This window comes from Balaenoptera musculus, chromosome X (assembly GCF_009873245.2).
Source record: "Balaenoptera musculus isolate JJ_BM4_2016_0621 chromosome X, mBalMus1.pri.v3, whole genome shotgun sequence".
NCBI classification, from domain to species: domain Eukaryota; kingdom Metazoa; phylum Chordata; class Mammalia; order Artiodactyla; family Balaenopteridae; genus Balaenoptera; species Balaenoptera musculus.
In genome coordinates this window covers 92726119-92743023 of record NC_045806.1, presented here as the reverse complement: position 1 = coordinate 92743023, position 16905 = coordinate 92726119, and the positions used below count along the sequence as shown (strand labels likewise).

Genomic DNA, 16905 nt, shown 5'->3' with positions numbered 1-16905 from the left:
AGGTGTCATCAGCACAGGACAGTAACTGAAGTCACAGGAGCATATGCAGACCGAGTGAGGAAGAAGGCCAGAGGCAGAACAACAAGGAACACCATGGTGGGGAGTGCAGAGGGAAGGAGAGGAGTGAGATGGGGGTGACTGAAGCCCCCCTGGGTCTTCTGGGGGAGAAGCTCAGGCTTGCTCTGTGAACAAGAGGCAGGCTCACCGCACATCTGAGTCAGAAGGCCCTTTGCAGGGATTGGACTCATCCGTCCACTTTGTAGATGGACAAACCGAGGCTGGGAGATGGGCAGTGCCACAGCCGAAGTCAACAGCAGAGCACTGGGCTCTCAGACACAATGCCAAAGGACTCACTGCTCAATGCCCCCGCTGCCACTTGTCACAGACCTCCATCACACCACGTTGTACCAGCTCTTTGTCTATCTACCCGTCTAGACGAGTGCCTCGGGTCGAGGACTGCGTGGGATTCGTTCCTGTGTTCCTAGCAGATATCTAGCACAGAACTTGGAATGCGCTTATACTGTGTGCACTTTCCTGTCTGCTGGATGAGTGGGAATTGGGTACCATGTTGCCACCCTGACTGCTGGGGACGTAAAGGGGAAGAGGGGACCTGGAGGACCGACAGGTGCTTAGAGCCCTGAGCAGGTTTCCCCAGGTGTCCCTTCCCTCCAGCCTCTGCTTGGCTCCCCCTGGTGGCAGCTGGGCAGTAGTGACAGACCCCATGGGCCTGGTGGTGGCTGCAGGGGGAAAATAGGACCAGAGGGGGAAGTATCCTCAGCCAGACTTCAGCATCCCTCCCCCACCCTCCCCTAAAGCCCCTGAACCCTGTCCTGCCCTCTATATGGGGGGAAAGGAACGCTCAGGCACTGCCAAGGGGCACGTTTCTCAGTGCTCTCACTGCAACCTCAGGACCATTCATTCTGTGTTACATCACCCGTCCCATGTCAAGACAATTAGTTCTCTGAGGGAGGGGCCGTTTCTGAATCACCTCTTCACCTCCAGCACCGGATGCACGGTAGGCACTCAAAAAATCATCACTGCTTGGGAAATGAATGGGACAGACTTTCTGGAGCATCTATAAAACTATAACCCTTTGGCTCAACAATGCTACTTTGAGGACTACCGTCGAATACCTCAAACACCCAACACATGGCCCTTATTTGCACAAAGATATTTACACCTGCGCTACCTACTATACTGAAACACTGGAAACAAACCAATTGGGGAGATAAGTTAAGTAAACTCTGGTACCTCAGTATTATGCAACAGTCCACTGCCATTCAAATAACAACCAGACAAACTATATACCTGTGTGGCAAAGTCCCTGGCTCGTGATGGCAGGTGTAAATGACAGAACACCAAACAGTACATCAGTGATGGAAAATACAGCTTAGTGGTTTAAAACAAAGGCCTTGGGGTCAGACAGCCTTGGGTTTGAGTCCTGCCTCTGTCACTGCCTAGAGGGGTGACCTTGGGCAAACTGTGCCACCCCTCTAAGCCTGTTTCCTGTAGCAACGTCTATCTCTCGGGGCTGCTGAGTGGAATAAGAGATATAAAAAAAGTAAATACAGCAGCTAGCCTGGCATACAGATGGCAGCTGCTATTTTTATCATGGCAACCACAGCCATCCAAAATCTCATAGAAGACTGGAAGATGAAAAGGAATCTCGTAAAGAGGTGATCTTTTTCTATGAAGGGGGACTTTGTGGTTTCCTCTGCCTTTTCACTGCTGTTGGTTCTTTTCATTGCAAAGGTGATCAAATATTCAATCTCTTTGAAAAAATAAAGAAAAAAAAAGAAAGCACCATGAGAATAGATGACCCAGTCTACACAGATCTATGCAAATTGTATGCAAACGCACATCATTCTTTTTTTATATACCTGGATGTGGCCCTTGGGAAAATCTCAGTGAAAAACCAGTTTTCTTTTAAGAGAAAATAGAAACTTAAGCACTTCCAGAAAAATTAAACACATAAAACTTTTTTTTCTTTTTTACTTTAAGAAAAAAATAAATGTGACATTTTCTGCTAGCATCTTCTACCCCAGGAGGATAGAAGCATTTCAGCTCTAAAGGTAGGGGGAAACCGAGATAATAGCTTTTTCTGAAATTGATTTCTGCCAGAAGGAAGTTTTATGAGTGCTGGGAGAGACATCAACTGTGCCACCAGCAGCCAAGACCGACCCCCAGAGGCCTCTCCCAAGGGCCCTTTCTCTCATCCTCTAGTCCCACCCGGGAAGGGCTTACACCAAGGAGATGAGACGGGGCAGGACGACATCCTATTCTCCAATCTTCTTCCTGCTCCCTTCAACTCATTCACTTTTACATATTAGCCATTCATTCAACACGGACTGGCTGCACGCTGGGCAAACTCCATGCTAGACAGTGGGGATACGGAGGCCAAGACAGGCCCTGCCCTTCAGAACTAGCCTGCAGCTTACCCGTGAGCAGTGAGATGGTGTGATAAGGTAAGCGCACTAAGTAATGGAGACACTGAGGAAGGGGAGCTGAAGAACATGACAGTTTGGGTGAGTTTTGAAGAACAAGAAGGAGATGGGAGCAGGAGCTTAAAGGAAGGAAAGGACATTCCGGGCAGCAGGGTACAGCCTGGGAAAAGGTGTGGAGGCGTGAAACAGCATGCCATTTGCATGTAATCCCAAGCAGGTCTGTGTAACTGGACACAGCTGGAGAGACCGGCTCAGGTCATGAAGAGCCTTGTCCGCCGTGCCCGGGACCTTGGCCTTTATCCTCTTCACAACGAGAAGCCATTGAGAGGTTTGAAACAGGGGAGTGCAAGGTCAGGTTTCTGTTTCAGCTAGCTCGACTGCTCTGGCAGCAGTGTGGGTGATGGACAGGAGAGGGATAAGGTTGAAGACCAGTTCGGATGCTGCTGCAGAGATGGATGACCTGGCAATTCGTAGGACACAGAGGAGGCACCTAGGGTGACTCCCAGGTCTATGAGTTCAGTGACTGAGAGGAGTCGATTCAGGGGAAAGGAGAGTTCAGGTTGGCGGCGTGCTGACACTGAATGCCTATAGGATACCCACACGGACTTCTCCAATAGGCTGTGCAAGTCCAGGTCTAGAGCTCAGAAGAGGGAGATGTCCCAGAAACAGAGCTTGGGGTACGGATAAGATCAACACGGAAGAAAGAGTCCACAGAATGAGATTAAAGGACCAAGGACAGAGCCTGGAAAACAGCAACAGTTGCCAGGAGAAAGAAGATCCATGAGAAGACAAGATTAAAGACTGCCAAGAGCCACACGTGGCAATTTACACTTAAATGGGTTAAGCTGAAATAAAATTAGAAATCTGGTTCCTCAGTAGCCCATCACATTTCAAGTGCTTGATAACCACACACAGCTAGTGGTTACCATATCGGACAGGGCGGAGGAAGAACATTCCCATCCACGGAAAACTCCACTGGGAACACGCTTCTCTGTAGAGGTACAGTAAAGACAAATACTTCCACTGCGTTTGGCAACATGCTGGTCACTGGTGATCTTTGCTGTAGCAATTTCAGGAAAGTAGTGATGCAGGAGCTGGGCTGTAAACAATTGCAGAAAAGCTTTCCAGGTGCACAAGGTAAGGAAGGGAATGCCAGGAAAAGGGAACAGGATATGCAAAGTCACAGAGAAATCATTAGCCAAATTCCCAATGTTTCGATCACTTCTCTGAATGTCCCCTTCATCCTTTATGCTCTCCCCTGACCTACCTCTCCCCACAAGGAGCCTGCTTCATCTCTAGCCCTCTGAAGTAGTCACTGGTTTTTTTTTTTCCCCCTGGGCCCATATAGGGAGAGTAGGGAACTTCTTTCTTTGCATTGCTATTTCCAACCCACTACCCTTCCGTTTCACAGTTGTCTACAGACTATGGGTCATGGCCCTTAATATTCCTCAGGGATATTAGTACCTGGCTCTGTACCTTTCTCTCCAAAATTACCCCCATCGTATCTCTAGATCTTTTCAACATATGCCTAACATGAACCCTCCAGTACCCTGTCCTCTCAGCTCCCTGGCCTCTTCTCCTCAATGATTTTGTCCTCGTCTCACTTCAGCCAGTCATTCTCAAGCTTGTGCCTGAGACCTTATAACTATGAATATCTGCAGCCCCTCGTTAAGTCAAGCATTCCCTCTTCACCCACCACTTCTATCTTTCCAGCTGACCCCCTCTAACCCTGACCCCAACACTTCTTTGACCCCCCTCCGGAATCTGTGATCCATTGGTCCCCCCATCCTTTTTGCTGTCCCTCATGGCTCCCTCTTCTCTCCTTCAATTCCATGGCCCATCACTCGAATTATCCCTGGCATACACCTTTGACTTCATGGCATTTCTCATTATCCCCATACTCATCTTGAAAAAACCCCAGCCCTGGTTAAGTCCCAACCTCCTCCCCCGCCTTGCTTGCACCTACACAGTTGAACACGGCTGGAGAAAAACATCCGCGCTGACTGTTCTCACATCAGATTCGTGATCACAAACCTCAAGTGCATCTTTCATGTTGCCAGACAGTCATTACACTTCCCCAGCCCGTTCACTCTCTCAGGCCACAATTTAATATTGTCTTCCGTCATCTCAGATCTTCAACACTTCTATCCCATCCTCACTCTCAGATGATGACCCTGATTCCTATTTCACTGAGAAAAAAGGAATCAAAAACTTCCAGGCGCTCTCATGATCACATCTAACCACTTATCTGCATCAGTGCCCAATGTGCTCTGCCTTCACCCTGTTCCCATGGATGAACTGCCCAGGACCCCGGCCAAGGCAGGCCTTCCCTTTTGTATCCCAATCCCATCCGCTCTCACCTACTCAATATCACTCCAGAAACGCTTTCCTCTTTCTCTTACATCGACGAGTTCTTCTTCTCTACTGGATTACTCCCGTTAGCATATAAACTAAACATACTGTAACAGCTCCCATTCTAAAACAAACACACACACACTTGACCTCACTTCGCTCCTGCAAGCTCCTCATCCTCTGCTCATCTTCACAGCAAAACTCCTTGAGAGAAATGTCTATACCTGCCCTGCCTAATATGGTAGCCACTTCCGTACGTGGCTGTTTAACATTGAGATGTGCTACTAGTGTAAACCACACTACTGTATTTCAAAGGATGTAAAATATCCCGGTAATAATTTTATACTAATTATTTGGGGGTGACAATATTTTAAATATAGTGGGTTAAATATCAGATATATTATTAAAATTAATTTCACCCATTTCTTTTACATTTTTTTTAGTGTGACTACCAGGACATTTGAAATTACATATGTGGCTTACGTGTTTTTATTGGACAGCACTTGTCCATATTCCGCTGTCTACAATTCCTCTCTTCCCATTCTCTCTCAACACGAGCTAATCAGGCTTCCGTGCCTACCTCCCCACCCCTCCCTCCACCAAAACAGCTCCCATCAAGGTCACAAATAACCTTTTCATTGCTAAATCCAGTGGCCAATTCCCAGGCCTCATCTTATGCACCCTTTCTGTCTTGAAACATTCTTCACTTGGCTTCTGGGATGCCGCTGTCTTAGTTCTCCTCCTGCCTCACAGCCTGCTTCTTCTCGGTCTCCTTTACTGCTTCCTCCTCACCTCCTTGACCTCTAAATGATGGAGAGGATCAGGTTGCAGAACTCAGAGCTTTTCTCTTCTCTAAATACTTTCATTCCCTAGGTGATTTCAACCAATCTCATGGCTTTAACACAATCTGCGTGCTGATGACTCCAACATTTACATCTCAGCCTGGACCTCTGCCTTGAACTCCAGGCTCACATAGCTCACAGTCTACTCAATATCTGCACTTGGATATCTAAGCGGGCATCTCATTCTTAAACCCAGCTTTTGATTTTGGCTCCTATGGTAGATTGTTACAGTACTGGCTCCCAGTGAATCATACCTTCCCAGTATCCACACCCTTATGTATTCCTCTCCAACGATGATTTGGCCATGTGGCCCATCTGGCTCAGCCAGGGAACTTGCTTTGGTCAATGGGACTTCATCAAAAAGATGCAATCAGAGGCTTCATAATCTCTTATGAATTGGGGCTTGCCCTCTTGGAATGCTGCCCTGAGACCCCCATGCCATGAAAGGCCTTGTGGATAGAGAGGCCCAGCTATCCCAGCTGTCCCAGTTGAACCCAAGCAGGACCAGTAAGTAGAAAAAAAAATGTCTTAGTCACCTCAGGCAGCCATAACAAAATACCATAAGCTGGGTGGCTTAAACAACAGAAACTTATTTCTCACAGTTCTGGAGGCTGGGAAGTCCAAGATCAAGGCACTGGTAGATTTGGTGTTGGGTGAGAACCCACGTCCTTGTCCATAGACAGACATCTTTTTGCCATGTTCTCACATGGTAGAAGGGGCTAGGGAACTCTATGGCCTCTTCTTATAAGGGCACTAACCCCATTCACGAAAGCCCCACCCCCATGACCTCATCCAACCCTAATTACATTCCAAAGAGCCCACCTCCAAACATCATCACATGGGGGGGTGGTGGTGGTGGTTAGGACTTCAACATAGGAATTTCAGGGGAGGAGACAAACATTCAGTCCATGACAAAGAATGACCCAGTCAACTGACACAACTGTGAAAAATAGTAAGTCATTGTTTTAAGCTACTGAGTTTTGGGGATGTTATATAACATTAGATAACTGAAAGAGCACTTCCTCCCCCGACCCTCCAAAAAAGCAATAAACAAGCACAAAACCCCTTCTCCTAGTCTTCCTTATCTCAATAAATGGTAATTCATTTAAGTTACTAAGGTCAAAAACCTTAGAGTCATCCCTGACTCCTCTCTGTCACATCCCACATCTGATCCATCAGCAAATCCTGTTGGCTGTGCCTTCAGCATGTATCCAGAATCCAATGGCATTTCTCTGCCGCTACTGTTAGTACCCAAGCCCAAGCCACTAGCATCTCCTTCCTCTTTTATTGCAAACATTACTTATAGGTGTCCCTATTTCTATCCTGTGCCCGTAGAGTCTAATTTCAGCATAGCAACTGGGTGATCCCTTGAAAGATTAACTCAGGTCATGTCAGTCCTCCACTCAAAAGCCTCCAATGGCCTCCCATCTCCCTAAAAAGAAAATGTCAAGTCCTTACAATGGTCTATGAGGCCCTATATATGATCTGCCCCTCACCTATATCACCTCTCTGACCTCATCTGCTACCACTTTCCCCTTCCTTCACATGGCTCTAGACACACTGACATACTTGCTATTGCTAGAATATTCTACAAACACTTCGTCTCAGGGTCTTTACACTCGTTATTTTCTCTGCTTGGCATATTCTTCCCCCAGATATCCAGAAGCCGGCAAGCCTTCGCTCAGATGTCACATTCTCAGTGAGGCCTTCCTTTACTCTCTCCACCCATTCAGCAACACTATACCCGTTACCATGCTTTTTCTCTTCCTTTATACACTTAACATCATCTGACTTACTATATATTTTACTTATTTCTATGTACTTATTTCTTTACTGTCTCCTGCCACAAAAGAATGAAAGCTCCATGAAAGCAAAAGTACGTATCCGCTTTACTCGCTGCTTGTCCCCAGCAAGTGCCTGACACAAAGGAGGGGTTCAATACATATTTGCTAAAAGGATGAAGTGAGCAGCCCAGTATGTTCGAGAACTTTATACAGTTCAGTAGCAGTGGACTACCATGTGGGAGAAAGGGATAAACAAGAGACGAGGGCCAGTTCTTTAAGAATCCTGTTTGCAACATTAGATATTTTGGACTTTACAAATCATCTTGAGATCTTGTTAAAAGGTGGGTTCTGATGCAGTACGTGTGGGGTGGGGGCCGGAGCGTCTGCATTTCTAACTAGCTCCCAGGTGCTGCTGGTCCTCAGATCACACTTTACATTGTGAGGGATAGAGCTCCCCATCTGGCTGCTGATTGAAATAGGGCAAGACTAGAGGCAGGGAGACCAGTGTTGAGGCTATTGTAATAGACCAAGTCAGGGATGATCCAATGTGAACTAAATAAAATAGAAGTAGTAGGAATGAATTTGAGAAATGATCAGGAGATCAGATTGACTGGATGTGGTGGGAGTGGTGAAGAGCCAATGGTTATCTTAAGATTCCTGGCCTGGGTAATGAGTGAGTGGTGGTACCACTCAGTGGGATGGGGAGCATTGGAGAAGGTGCAGGTTTGGGTACGGGGGGAGAATGACAAGTCTAGTTCCCGACAACAATGCCATCCCATCTTTGGTGCCCTCTAAATGAGACACCCTCATTTACCCGGAAGACAGAGCTCTGGGTGGTGCAAGCCCAACACGACCACAGATGTGTGATTTCCCATCCTCAGCTGTTGAGTGCAGGCCCAAGTCAGGCTGCTTTTCATCCAGGCATTGGATCAAGTGAACTGTACCCTCTAGTCTGCTTAATGTACAAGGCTGTCCCAAGTTGGGTGTCCATGTGGAAGGTCCACCTGGTTGACCTTCTATCCTGAGGGGCTGGAGAGCCCACTCAGGCCAGGCTTCACCCTCAAACTGCCTAGTGGAGGCCGACTGGGCCACCCAGCCTACGGCTAAGGCAACGTAAAGACCCACCTTCATCCGTGAGGATCAGAGAGCCAGTCCTCTGCCAAAAGCACACAGAGTGAGGACCCTGAGCTAGCAAAGACTCCAAGAGGTGGACCTGGCCTAGCCAGCAAGCACTGGAGTCCAGAGACCCAGGTCCCAGCTTCTGCTCTTCTCAAGTTGCTGTGTGACCACCTGTGTGGATCAAAACCCCTCTAAGCAGCAGAGTCCTGCTGGCAGGGAATTCTCAGGCTCTCTGCTCCTTGCTGGAGCATCGTAGGGATAGAAAAGCTAAAGGAGCACAGAGATACTCTAGGGAAAAGTGCTACTAAACATAACCCCCCCCGCGTGCCTCACACACGGTCTACAGTTAGTACTTGCTGGGTCTCTGGTGAGCTTTCAGCAAGGGGGAGCCAGCTCTTGGATCATTTGAGGCAATGAGGCTAAACCTTCAGTCTGTATCAGAATCCCCTGGGGGGTGGCTCTCAAGCGTGAGCTGGCATCAGAATCCCCTGGAGGGCTTGTTAAAAGGCATCTTTGCTGGGTCCCACCCAAGAGTTTCTGATTCAGTAGGTCTGAACAGGGGCCTAGAATCAGGAATCTGAGAAGTTGCCTTTCTAACAGGTTCCCTGGTTAGGCTGCTGCCGCTGGTCCAAGGACCAGACTTTGAGAACCGTTGCCCTAGAGAACCTATGGAAAATGTAGATCCCTGGGCCCTGCACCAGAGACTAGAATCCAGGAGATCTGGGTGGACCCCGGAATTTCCATCTTAGTAACAAGCACCTCAGGTGATCGATGCTAGGTCCTCCAACCACACTGCCTTAGGGGGAATTCTGGAGTTGCAAGAGGTACCAAGAGGTCCAGGGAAAGCTACCGGTACAGGGGCCACGGTCTGGCATGAGGAGCAGTATCTCCTGGAAGCTGATAAAATTAAGGCAGGAAATACTTGAATTAATTCCCTGCTCCCACAAAGCACTCCTGAGCTCCAAATACTTCCTCTTCAGCAGCGAAAATCCCACAGTCTTCAGAAACTCACCTACCCACCCTCCTGCACAGGGATCAGCCCTGGGCCAATTTCTCAAACTCCCCAGCTTTTCCCTCTAACTCCCTAACCCATCAGGAGCCTTCAGAATCTACCCGAGTCCCTTATCCTTTCTCCTGCCCCTCGCCTGCCCAGCAAAGTGGAACTGGGAAGCCAGTGAAAGAGAACCTTCCCAGCATCCTAAAGCTAGACAGACAAGTGGGGCAGTGGGTTAACACTGGGTGGGAGAGAAACAGGGGGCACCACCTGGAAGTCGGGATGAAAACTTGGGGACATCACAGGCCGAAGTGCAGGAGGTAAGTGTAAAGCCCACTCAAGAGAGAAGTGGCTTGCCCGGATCAAACAACACTGGGGTTCTTACACCCCAGTTTCCTGAGGTGTCCCCAAAGGACATATGATTTGCTTGGACTTCAAACCAACCTTGTCACCTGGGTCAAGCCTGAAAGGCCACTGTTCTCCAAGTCTGAAACAAGAGCGCCCTCTAGTGGAACCTAAAGGGGTTTCCAAGCAGCCTGGAGGTGGGGCTTGTTAGCTTTCCTGTGCCTGGCAGGGACCCCTCAGGAAACATGAGGACACTGGTGAATCCCTTCTGAGAACAAGGTTTTATATGCATAAAATAAGAGGCAAAGGGTTATAAATGAAGCCAATGACGTTAAAACACGGTTATCAAAATATTTAAACAGATTTGTAATATAGTACTTACGTTTCTTTATTAATGTGTTTAATAATAAGAGCTAGGCAACTACCGTAATTTCAAAGCGGCGGTGAGCATAAACAGTATTCTGAGCTGTCTGCCACGGCTGTAACGTGATAGGAAGCCATCTGCGATTGCTACTGACAACAGATCCGCAGGCATGGCTCATACCTACATTCATGTGCTGCGTTTCTGCTAGAGGCTAGTGAAAACAAACATGTGATTATTTTTCTCATCCAAGTTAATGGACCCCTTAATTCCTATTTGTGGACCCCAGGTTAAGAAACCGTGCTTAAATAAAAACCAACCAAAAAGACCCCACAGGGATGGAGAAAAGGGAGTTCCCAGAGTGGGGAGTTGCACCACCAGCCCTGCAGGTCCTCAAGTTGGCTGCCGTCCAAGCCGTCCCGCTGGAAACCCATGGAAACCCACGATGGCGACCCTACCAGCAACAAATCCCTCTGTGCCTGCCGCCCTTGCACGGAATGGCCCTTCCACCTCCTCACCCTAAGGAGACCTGGCTCTCCTCTGAGGACACTTCTTCTCCCTCTGGCTGTTCTGAGCAGGGACTATTCTTTCTCAGAGCAAGCTTTTTTTTGGGGGGGAGGGTGGGGTAGGGGGTTGAGGGTGGGGAGGTCCTCTAAGCCCCCATTATTGCTTCTAGATGTTTTCTCTTTTCTCCTTCTTTCAAGCTTCAGCTTCTCTCCCTCAACACTGTCGCCCGTTGTCCTCCAGGTCACTATCAGATTCATCCCAGGTCAGTCTCACTGGGCTCGCAGTCTTCCTTTTCCACATTAGGCCTTTTGCTGCCAGCATCCTGGGTGATTTCAACATCCATGCGGGCGCCACTGCCAGCACCCTAACCTCACGGTCCAGTGAAACTCGTCGACTCTGCCGATCTGCACCTCTACTAAACCTCACTCCCCACAACTGGCTTCGGTCAGCACCGCCAACTGTCCCACCTCAGACAGGAGCATCTGACCACAGCTGCCCAGAGTTTCAGCTTTCACATCCTCATTCCTACCGTGCACATGCCCGTGGACTTCCTCGTGACCTCCGACCCCTTGGTGCCCCTTTCCTCCCCCCAAGGATTTCTTCCCTGGTGGGCATAGGGCACTCTTCATCCCTCCCACCCCACACTTCTACCTCCCCACTTACTAGCTCATCCCCTAGCTTGCTAACGTGAGAAGAAACCGCGCACACCACGTTTCATAGGTTTGTAGGCTGAGTCCTGACACATTAGCAAGAAGAAACCATGCTAACAACAGCAAACTTATATAGTGCGAACTAAGGGGCAGGCACTCTTAGAAGCGCTTTACATACATTAAGACATTTAATGCGCATTACAACCCTTTGAGGAAGTACAGCTGAACCTGAAACAACACAGGTTTGAACTGTGCAGATCCACTTATACGTGGATTTGTTCAATAAGTACGTATATACGCACTGTAAATGTATTTTCTCTTCCCTGATGATTTTCTTAATAACATTTTCTCTTCTCTAGCTTACTTTATTCTAAGAATACAGTATATCACATATGTAACATATAAAATATGTGTTAACAGACTGTTTACGTTATCGGTAAGGCTTCTGGTCAACAGCAGGCAATTAGCAGTTAAAGTATGGGGGGGAGTCAAAAGTTATACATTTGACTGTGCAGGGCATCGGCACCCCTAACTTCTGCGTTGTTCAAGAGTCACCTGTACTATTATTCTGATTTTACAGATGAGGAGACTGAAGCACAGAGAGGTTAAGGAACTTAGCCAAGGTCACACAGCTACTAAGCGACAGAACCAAGATTTGAAAGCAGGTAGTCTAGCTTCATAATGGGCAGCACATACTTTTCATCATGCACATCTCAGAAGAACCTGTCTCTCTGGGCACCCAGGCCTGTTCATCTTCCTCTCTACCCTAGCTTCTCAGCTCCTTTGACTGGGTGGGAAATAAGTTGAGGCCTGCTCTACAGATCTGGCCACCTTAGATTCTTAGGATCCGGAGCAGGAAGCTCACTTAGGTGTCCAGACCAAAGCTGCAAGCTCTAGCCCAGCCCGGCCTACACTGAGGTCCTGGGTGCCTGCTCAGCTAACATGAAAGCGGCACTCTGTTTCTCATTCTTACTGTTCCTTGGGTGACCCACCCTTGGTCGGAAACCCAAAGGCATGGTTACCAAAACTCTGCCCCGAACATCCCTTGCCTTCTGGATCTTCAACACCACTGACCTTACTTCCAAAGCCCCAACCTTGAATGGATCCCTCAAGCCAGATGTTCTGCTTCTGCACTCAGGCTGCTGAGCCTTCCTGGAGAAAATGGGGTAACCGGACAGACCGGTACTGGAAGAATGCAAGGAAATCTGTTTCAGGAGGGGTCCCCTCAGTGCTGGCCACCAACCAGAATGTTGAAGAAGAGCTACGCCGTCCAACATAGCAGCAGCTATTTCAACTGCAATTCAAGTTCCTTCAAGTTAAATTCGAAATTCCCCAGTCCTAGTGCCTCGGCCGCACGAGCCACACTTCATCTGCTCAGGAGCCACCTGGAGCTCATGGCTGCCACGATGAACAGAGCGGATATAGAATACCTCTGGCATCACAGAACATTCCACTGGACAGCACTGGGACAGTCTAGACTTACCTCCTTCTCTCATTTCCCACAGCACTTACTCCTCTTGTCACTATCCTTCTCAGTCTACCATCAAGCCCTTTCATTCTCAGCGGTTGTCATCACCTAAGTCATCCACTCCCCTTTCTCCCAGTGCCTTCAACGTGCCCTCTCATGACCGGCCTTCATCTTAGCACCTGAACGTGCCCCAAGCCATGGGCAGAGAGGGAGGGGGAAGAGGGGAAAGCAGGGGAGAGAAACCCCTCCCTTGGCTCTGCAAGGCCCTTCACCCCTCCTTCCTTAATACCCTTAAGTGCTTCTGCCCCATCCCCACATCTCCAATGACCTCACTTTCCTGGAGCCCTCTGAAACAATGTGGCACTCCGGATCACTAGTCCTTTGATGACAATTTCTAGTGCCTTCGATTCCAGAACAACTAGCCACTCCTCTGTTGCTCTGACCATTCCTACAATTTCCTTACCTTCTTCCTCCTGTCTATTATTTACAGGTTCATGTCCCACAAGGCCTTTTTCAAAGTTCTGTTTCCTCCCCACCTACACAGTTACCCTGGATCATCTCATCATTCCCATGTTTATATCCATCACCTTTATACCAAAGATATCGAAGTCAGCCTCTAACCCAGACTCCCCTGAACAGCTCCAGAATATTCCATTCAATGGCCTCCTGGACATCTCAACCTGGAGAGCCTAGAATTGCCTTAAACTCAAGTAAAATCACCTTCCTCCTTAAAATATGCTCCTTCCTTCTGTGCTCCCTATGCACTAGTGGCAGCTAATCCCTCCGCCCACGGCTACCCAGACCAAACTCGTGTGGCCTCAGAAGACTTCATCCTCTCCCTTGCTCCTATAGCATCTTAATTATAATAAACACTATTAATTTAATGATTTATTATTAATTTAAATTACAATAAAATACGATTTTAATTCTACTGGGTCCGCCAAAAAGTTCGTTCGGGTTTTCCCCTAAGATGTTATGGAAAAACCCGAACGAAACCTGAACACACCTTTTGGCCAACCCAATACAGCTTCATCTCCTGAAAAGATGAAAAGACGAGACTGCCACCTAGTGGCAAAGCACAGATAAACAATTAGATATGGAATATAAAAAGTATAAGGAACTTCCAGGAAAATGTGCCTTAGGCTGCCTAGGAAAGTCAGACACAGATCCAGAGAGGACGTAGCACCTTTGAGCTAACTTGTAGAGGAGGACGCTGAGCTTGTCAGGTCCAAGTAGAGAAGCTGGTTTGTGTATTGGGCGGGGGAGAGGGGGGTGCAGGTATGACTTCGAAGGTAAAAGTAATGGGACTTGAACTCTTAAGTGATGGGAAATGGGGTCAAAGAGAAAGGCAAGGGTCAGATTGTGAACAGTCTTGAATGCCACGTAAAGGAGTTTGGTCTTCATCCTGTATGGGAATTTTAAGCAGTGGAGTGAATTCTGATCAGCTTTGCTTTCTTTAGAAAGGTATTTTGGAGACTGGATGCAGGAGAGACTGGGTGGGAGGTAGGGGCAATCAGGAGGCAGGGAGATGAGAGAAGAATCAAAGTACTAGTCCCAGCAATGGAGGCTGAGAGCCCGGACTAGGACAGGGGCGTGGGGGCCAAACTGGCCAGCATTTTGAGAATCTGGATCCTCAGAACTTCTGGGCCGATTGGTATAGGGGATGAGGCAGAGGAAGGGGTCCAGGAAGCTGCCTTGGATTTTGGCACTGGATGGTTGGTGGAGCCACTAAGATAAGAAATAGAGGAAGAGGAAGAAGAGCAGGTTGGATGGAAGGAGGAGCACGGAATTGAGGAAGCTGATTGCAGATGTTTAACCTAAAGTACCTGTGGTGTTTCTCGGGCCTGCATCTATAGATGGGGAATGCCAGGATTTCTGGGGCAGGCAGGGCAGAGAGGAGCCCAAGGAGAAACAGCCAGAGAAGGAGAAGAACCTGGAGACAGGGGTGTCGTGGGGCTCAAAGGAGAAACGGGCATCTAAGAGGAGGGGTGTCAGCAGTGTTAAATCCACTGACAAACATGCACTTCGTATCTGCAAGCCTGTGGCTTTAGAAGTCAGCAAGGTACAACCCTGACCCCAAGAGCCCACGGTCTAGTTGGAAGACAGATGCGAAATTAACGAGAGGCAGTTTAAGTGGTTAATAATAAGAACAACAATACACAGCACTTACCACGCGTCAGGCACTGTTCTGTATACTCTACATATATGAGCTCCCTGACCCCTCACAACACACCTACTAATCCTCATTTTACAAACGAGAAAACAGACACAGAGAGATGAAGGCACTAGCCCAAGCGCCAGAACCAGGATTCGAACCCACAGTCTGTCAAATCCAGCAACTACATGCAGTGTGGTCATGACGCCTGCCTGCCTGGTTTGAAATGCCAGTTTAAACTCTAGTGCAGGGGTGCCTAACCTTTGGGTACCTTGGATCCCTTGGGCTGTTTGGGGCCCTCTCTCAGAATAAAGCTTTTAAAATATAAATATATAAAATATATTACATATTAAATATATTATATTTATATATTAAGTAACTGTATTTTAAATATAAATATCTAAAATAAAAGATACAGGGTTATAAAAGAAAAAAATACTATCAAAATACAGTTAGTAAAATACTTTTAAATAATAAATGTCTTTAAATATTGAGGTGATGATGAAGTGAAAATGATTTTTCAAGATTATCTGTAGCAGCTGTAATCAGTAGAAAATATCTGTGATTTATATTAACGACAACATGCCAAGTACTGCAAATGCAACTGTGGGCTGCTGTCTGCGATTCAGAACTGAAGGAAATGCTGTATTTCAGTTGGAGTTAATGCAAATGAAAACGTGATTTTTTCCCCCCACATCCAACGTCATGGACCCCGTAAGTCTTAGTGAACTTTGTGCAGATTCAGTGAGATCAAGATCATCTTGTAAAACTCTTACCCAGTGCCCAGTTCATGGAAAGCGCACAATAAATGTTAGCTTGTAAGATGTATAACAGGATATGTGCAATGCGTAGTGTGTGGATATATAGTTATTCATTCATCCCTGAGATATCGAGAACGAAAGAAAAATTCCTGTCCTTAGAGTGACGGGCATGTAAACAGACACCTGCACTGCAGTGTGACAAGTTCAGCCACAGAAGAGTTTTGGAGGGCTGCCTGGAGAAGGTGACTGCGGAGGTGAGTTTTGAAGAAGGCATGCTTTCCTGGCCAACAAGCTAGAGATGGGTATTCCTGCCACAAGTCATGGCATTTTCAAGGGCACAGAGCCATGAAAGTTGTACAGTAAACTCAGGAGACCCTAAGGATTTGGGTATCACCAGAGTGCAGAGAACAAGGAAAGGAGGAACACGAAGGGAAAGGGGCAGGGCCAGGGCACACAGGGTCTTTTGTGCCCCTGGGAGTATGGTGCTCTGGGGACAAGGGGGAATCACTGAAGGTTTCCGAACAGGGAAGTGCTATGAGCCAATGCGGGCTTTAGAAACAGCTTTGGGAGTTGCCAGGACTGAAGGGCTGTTAGGAGGAGCGGGGGAGGCTGGGGGCAGGGAGATCACACAGAGCCAACTGCCATGGTAGCTCAGCCCAAGGTTGTGGTCCTAGAGATGGCAGGAAGGGGATGGCCGTGAGAACCATCTAGGAGGTAAAAGTAGGAGAACATGGTGATCTCTGTACACAGCACCGGCACGATCTTTTCCACAAGCAGATCTGATCAGGCCGGACTATTTGATAAACAGTGTTGGGACAAATGAGAGACCATCTGGAAATAAAGCTGGTCCCTTTAATACCAGGATAAATTCCAAGTGGATAAAAGACTTAAAGGTAAAAAATAATAATAAAAAAAAAATAAATGGAACTACTAACACAGCAGAAGAAAATATGGGATATATTTTTTTATGACGTTGGAGTAGGGAAGGGCCTTCTACCCATGACTCAAAATTCGGAAGCCATAAAATAATAGATACATTACATGGAAATGTAAACATCCTACCTGGAAAAAATAAATCATCAGCAAAGTTACAAAACAAATGACAAAAGTGGGGAAGATATCT

At 47.5% G+C, this 16905-nt stretch overlaps 1 protein-coding gene across 14 annotated transcripts in view; it reads right to left on the bottom strand.

The window, feature by feature from the left end:
• Positions 1-16905, bottom strand: part of TMEM164 (transmembrane protein 164) — a 161198-nt gene that overhangs the window by 8967 nt on the left and 135326 nt on the right. The window contains exons 6-7 of one of the 14 annotated variants that reach the window (XM_036840144.1): positions 12473-12583; positions 10439-10455 (exon numbers count right to left, since the gene is read on the bottom strand). The exons of the other annotated variants lie outside the window; for them this stretch is intronic. Of the exons in view, the coding sequence (XP_036696039.1) occupies positions 12507-12583 (77 nt within the window). The 3' untranslated portion in view covers positions 10439-10455; positions 12473-12506. Of the gene's footprint in view, positions 1-10438; positions 10456-12472; positions 12584-16905 lie in introns of those variants that run through there. 14 annotated transcript variants of the gene reach the window in all.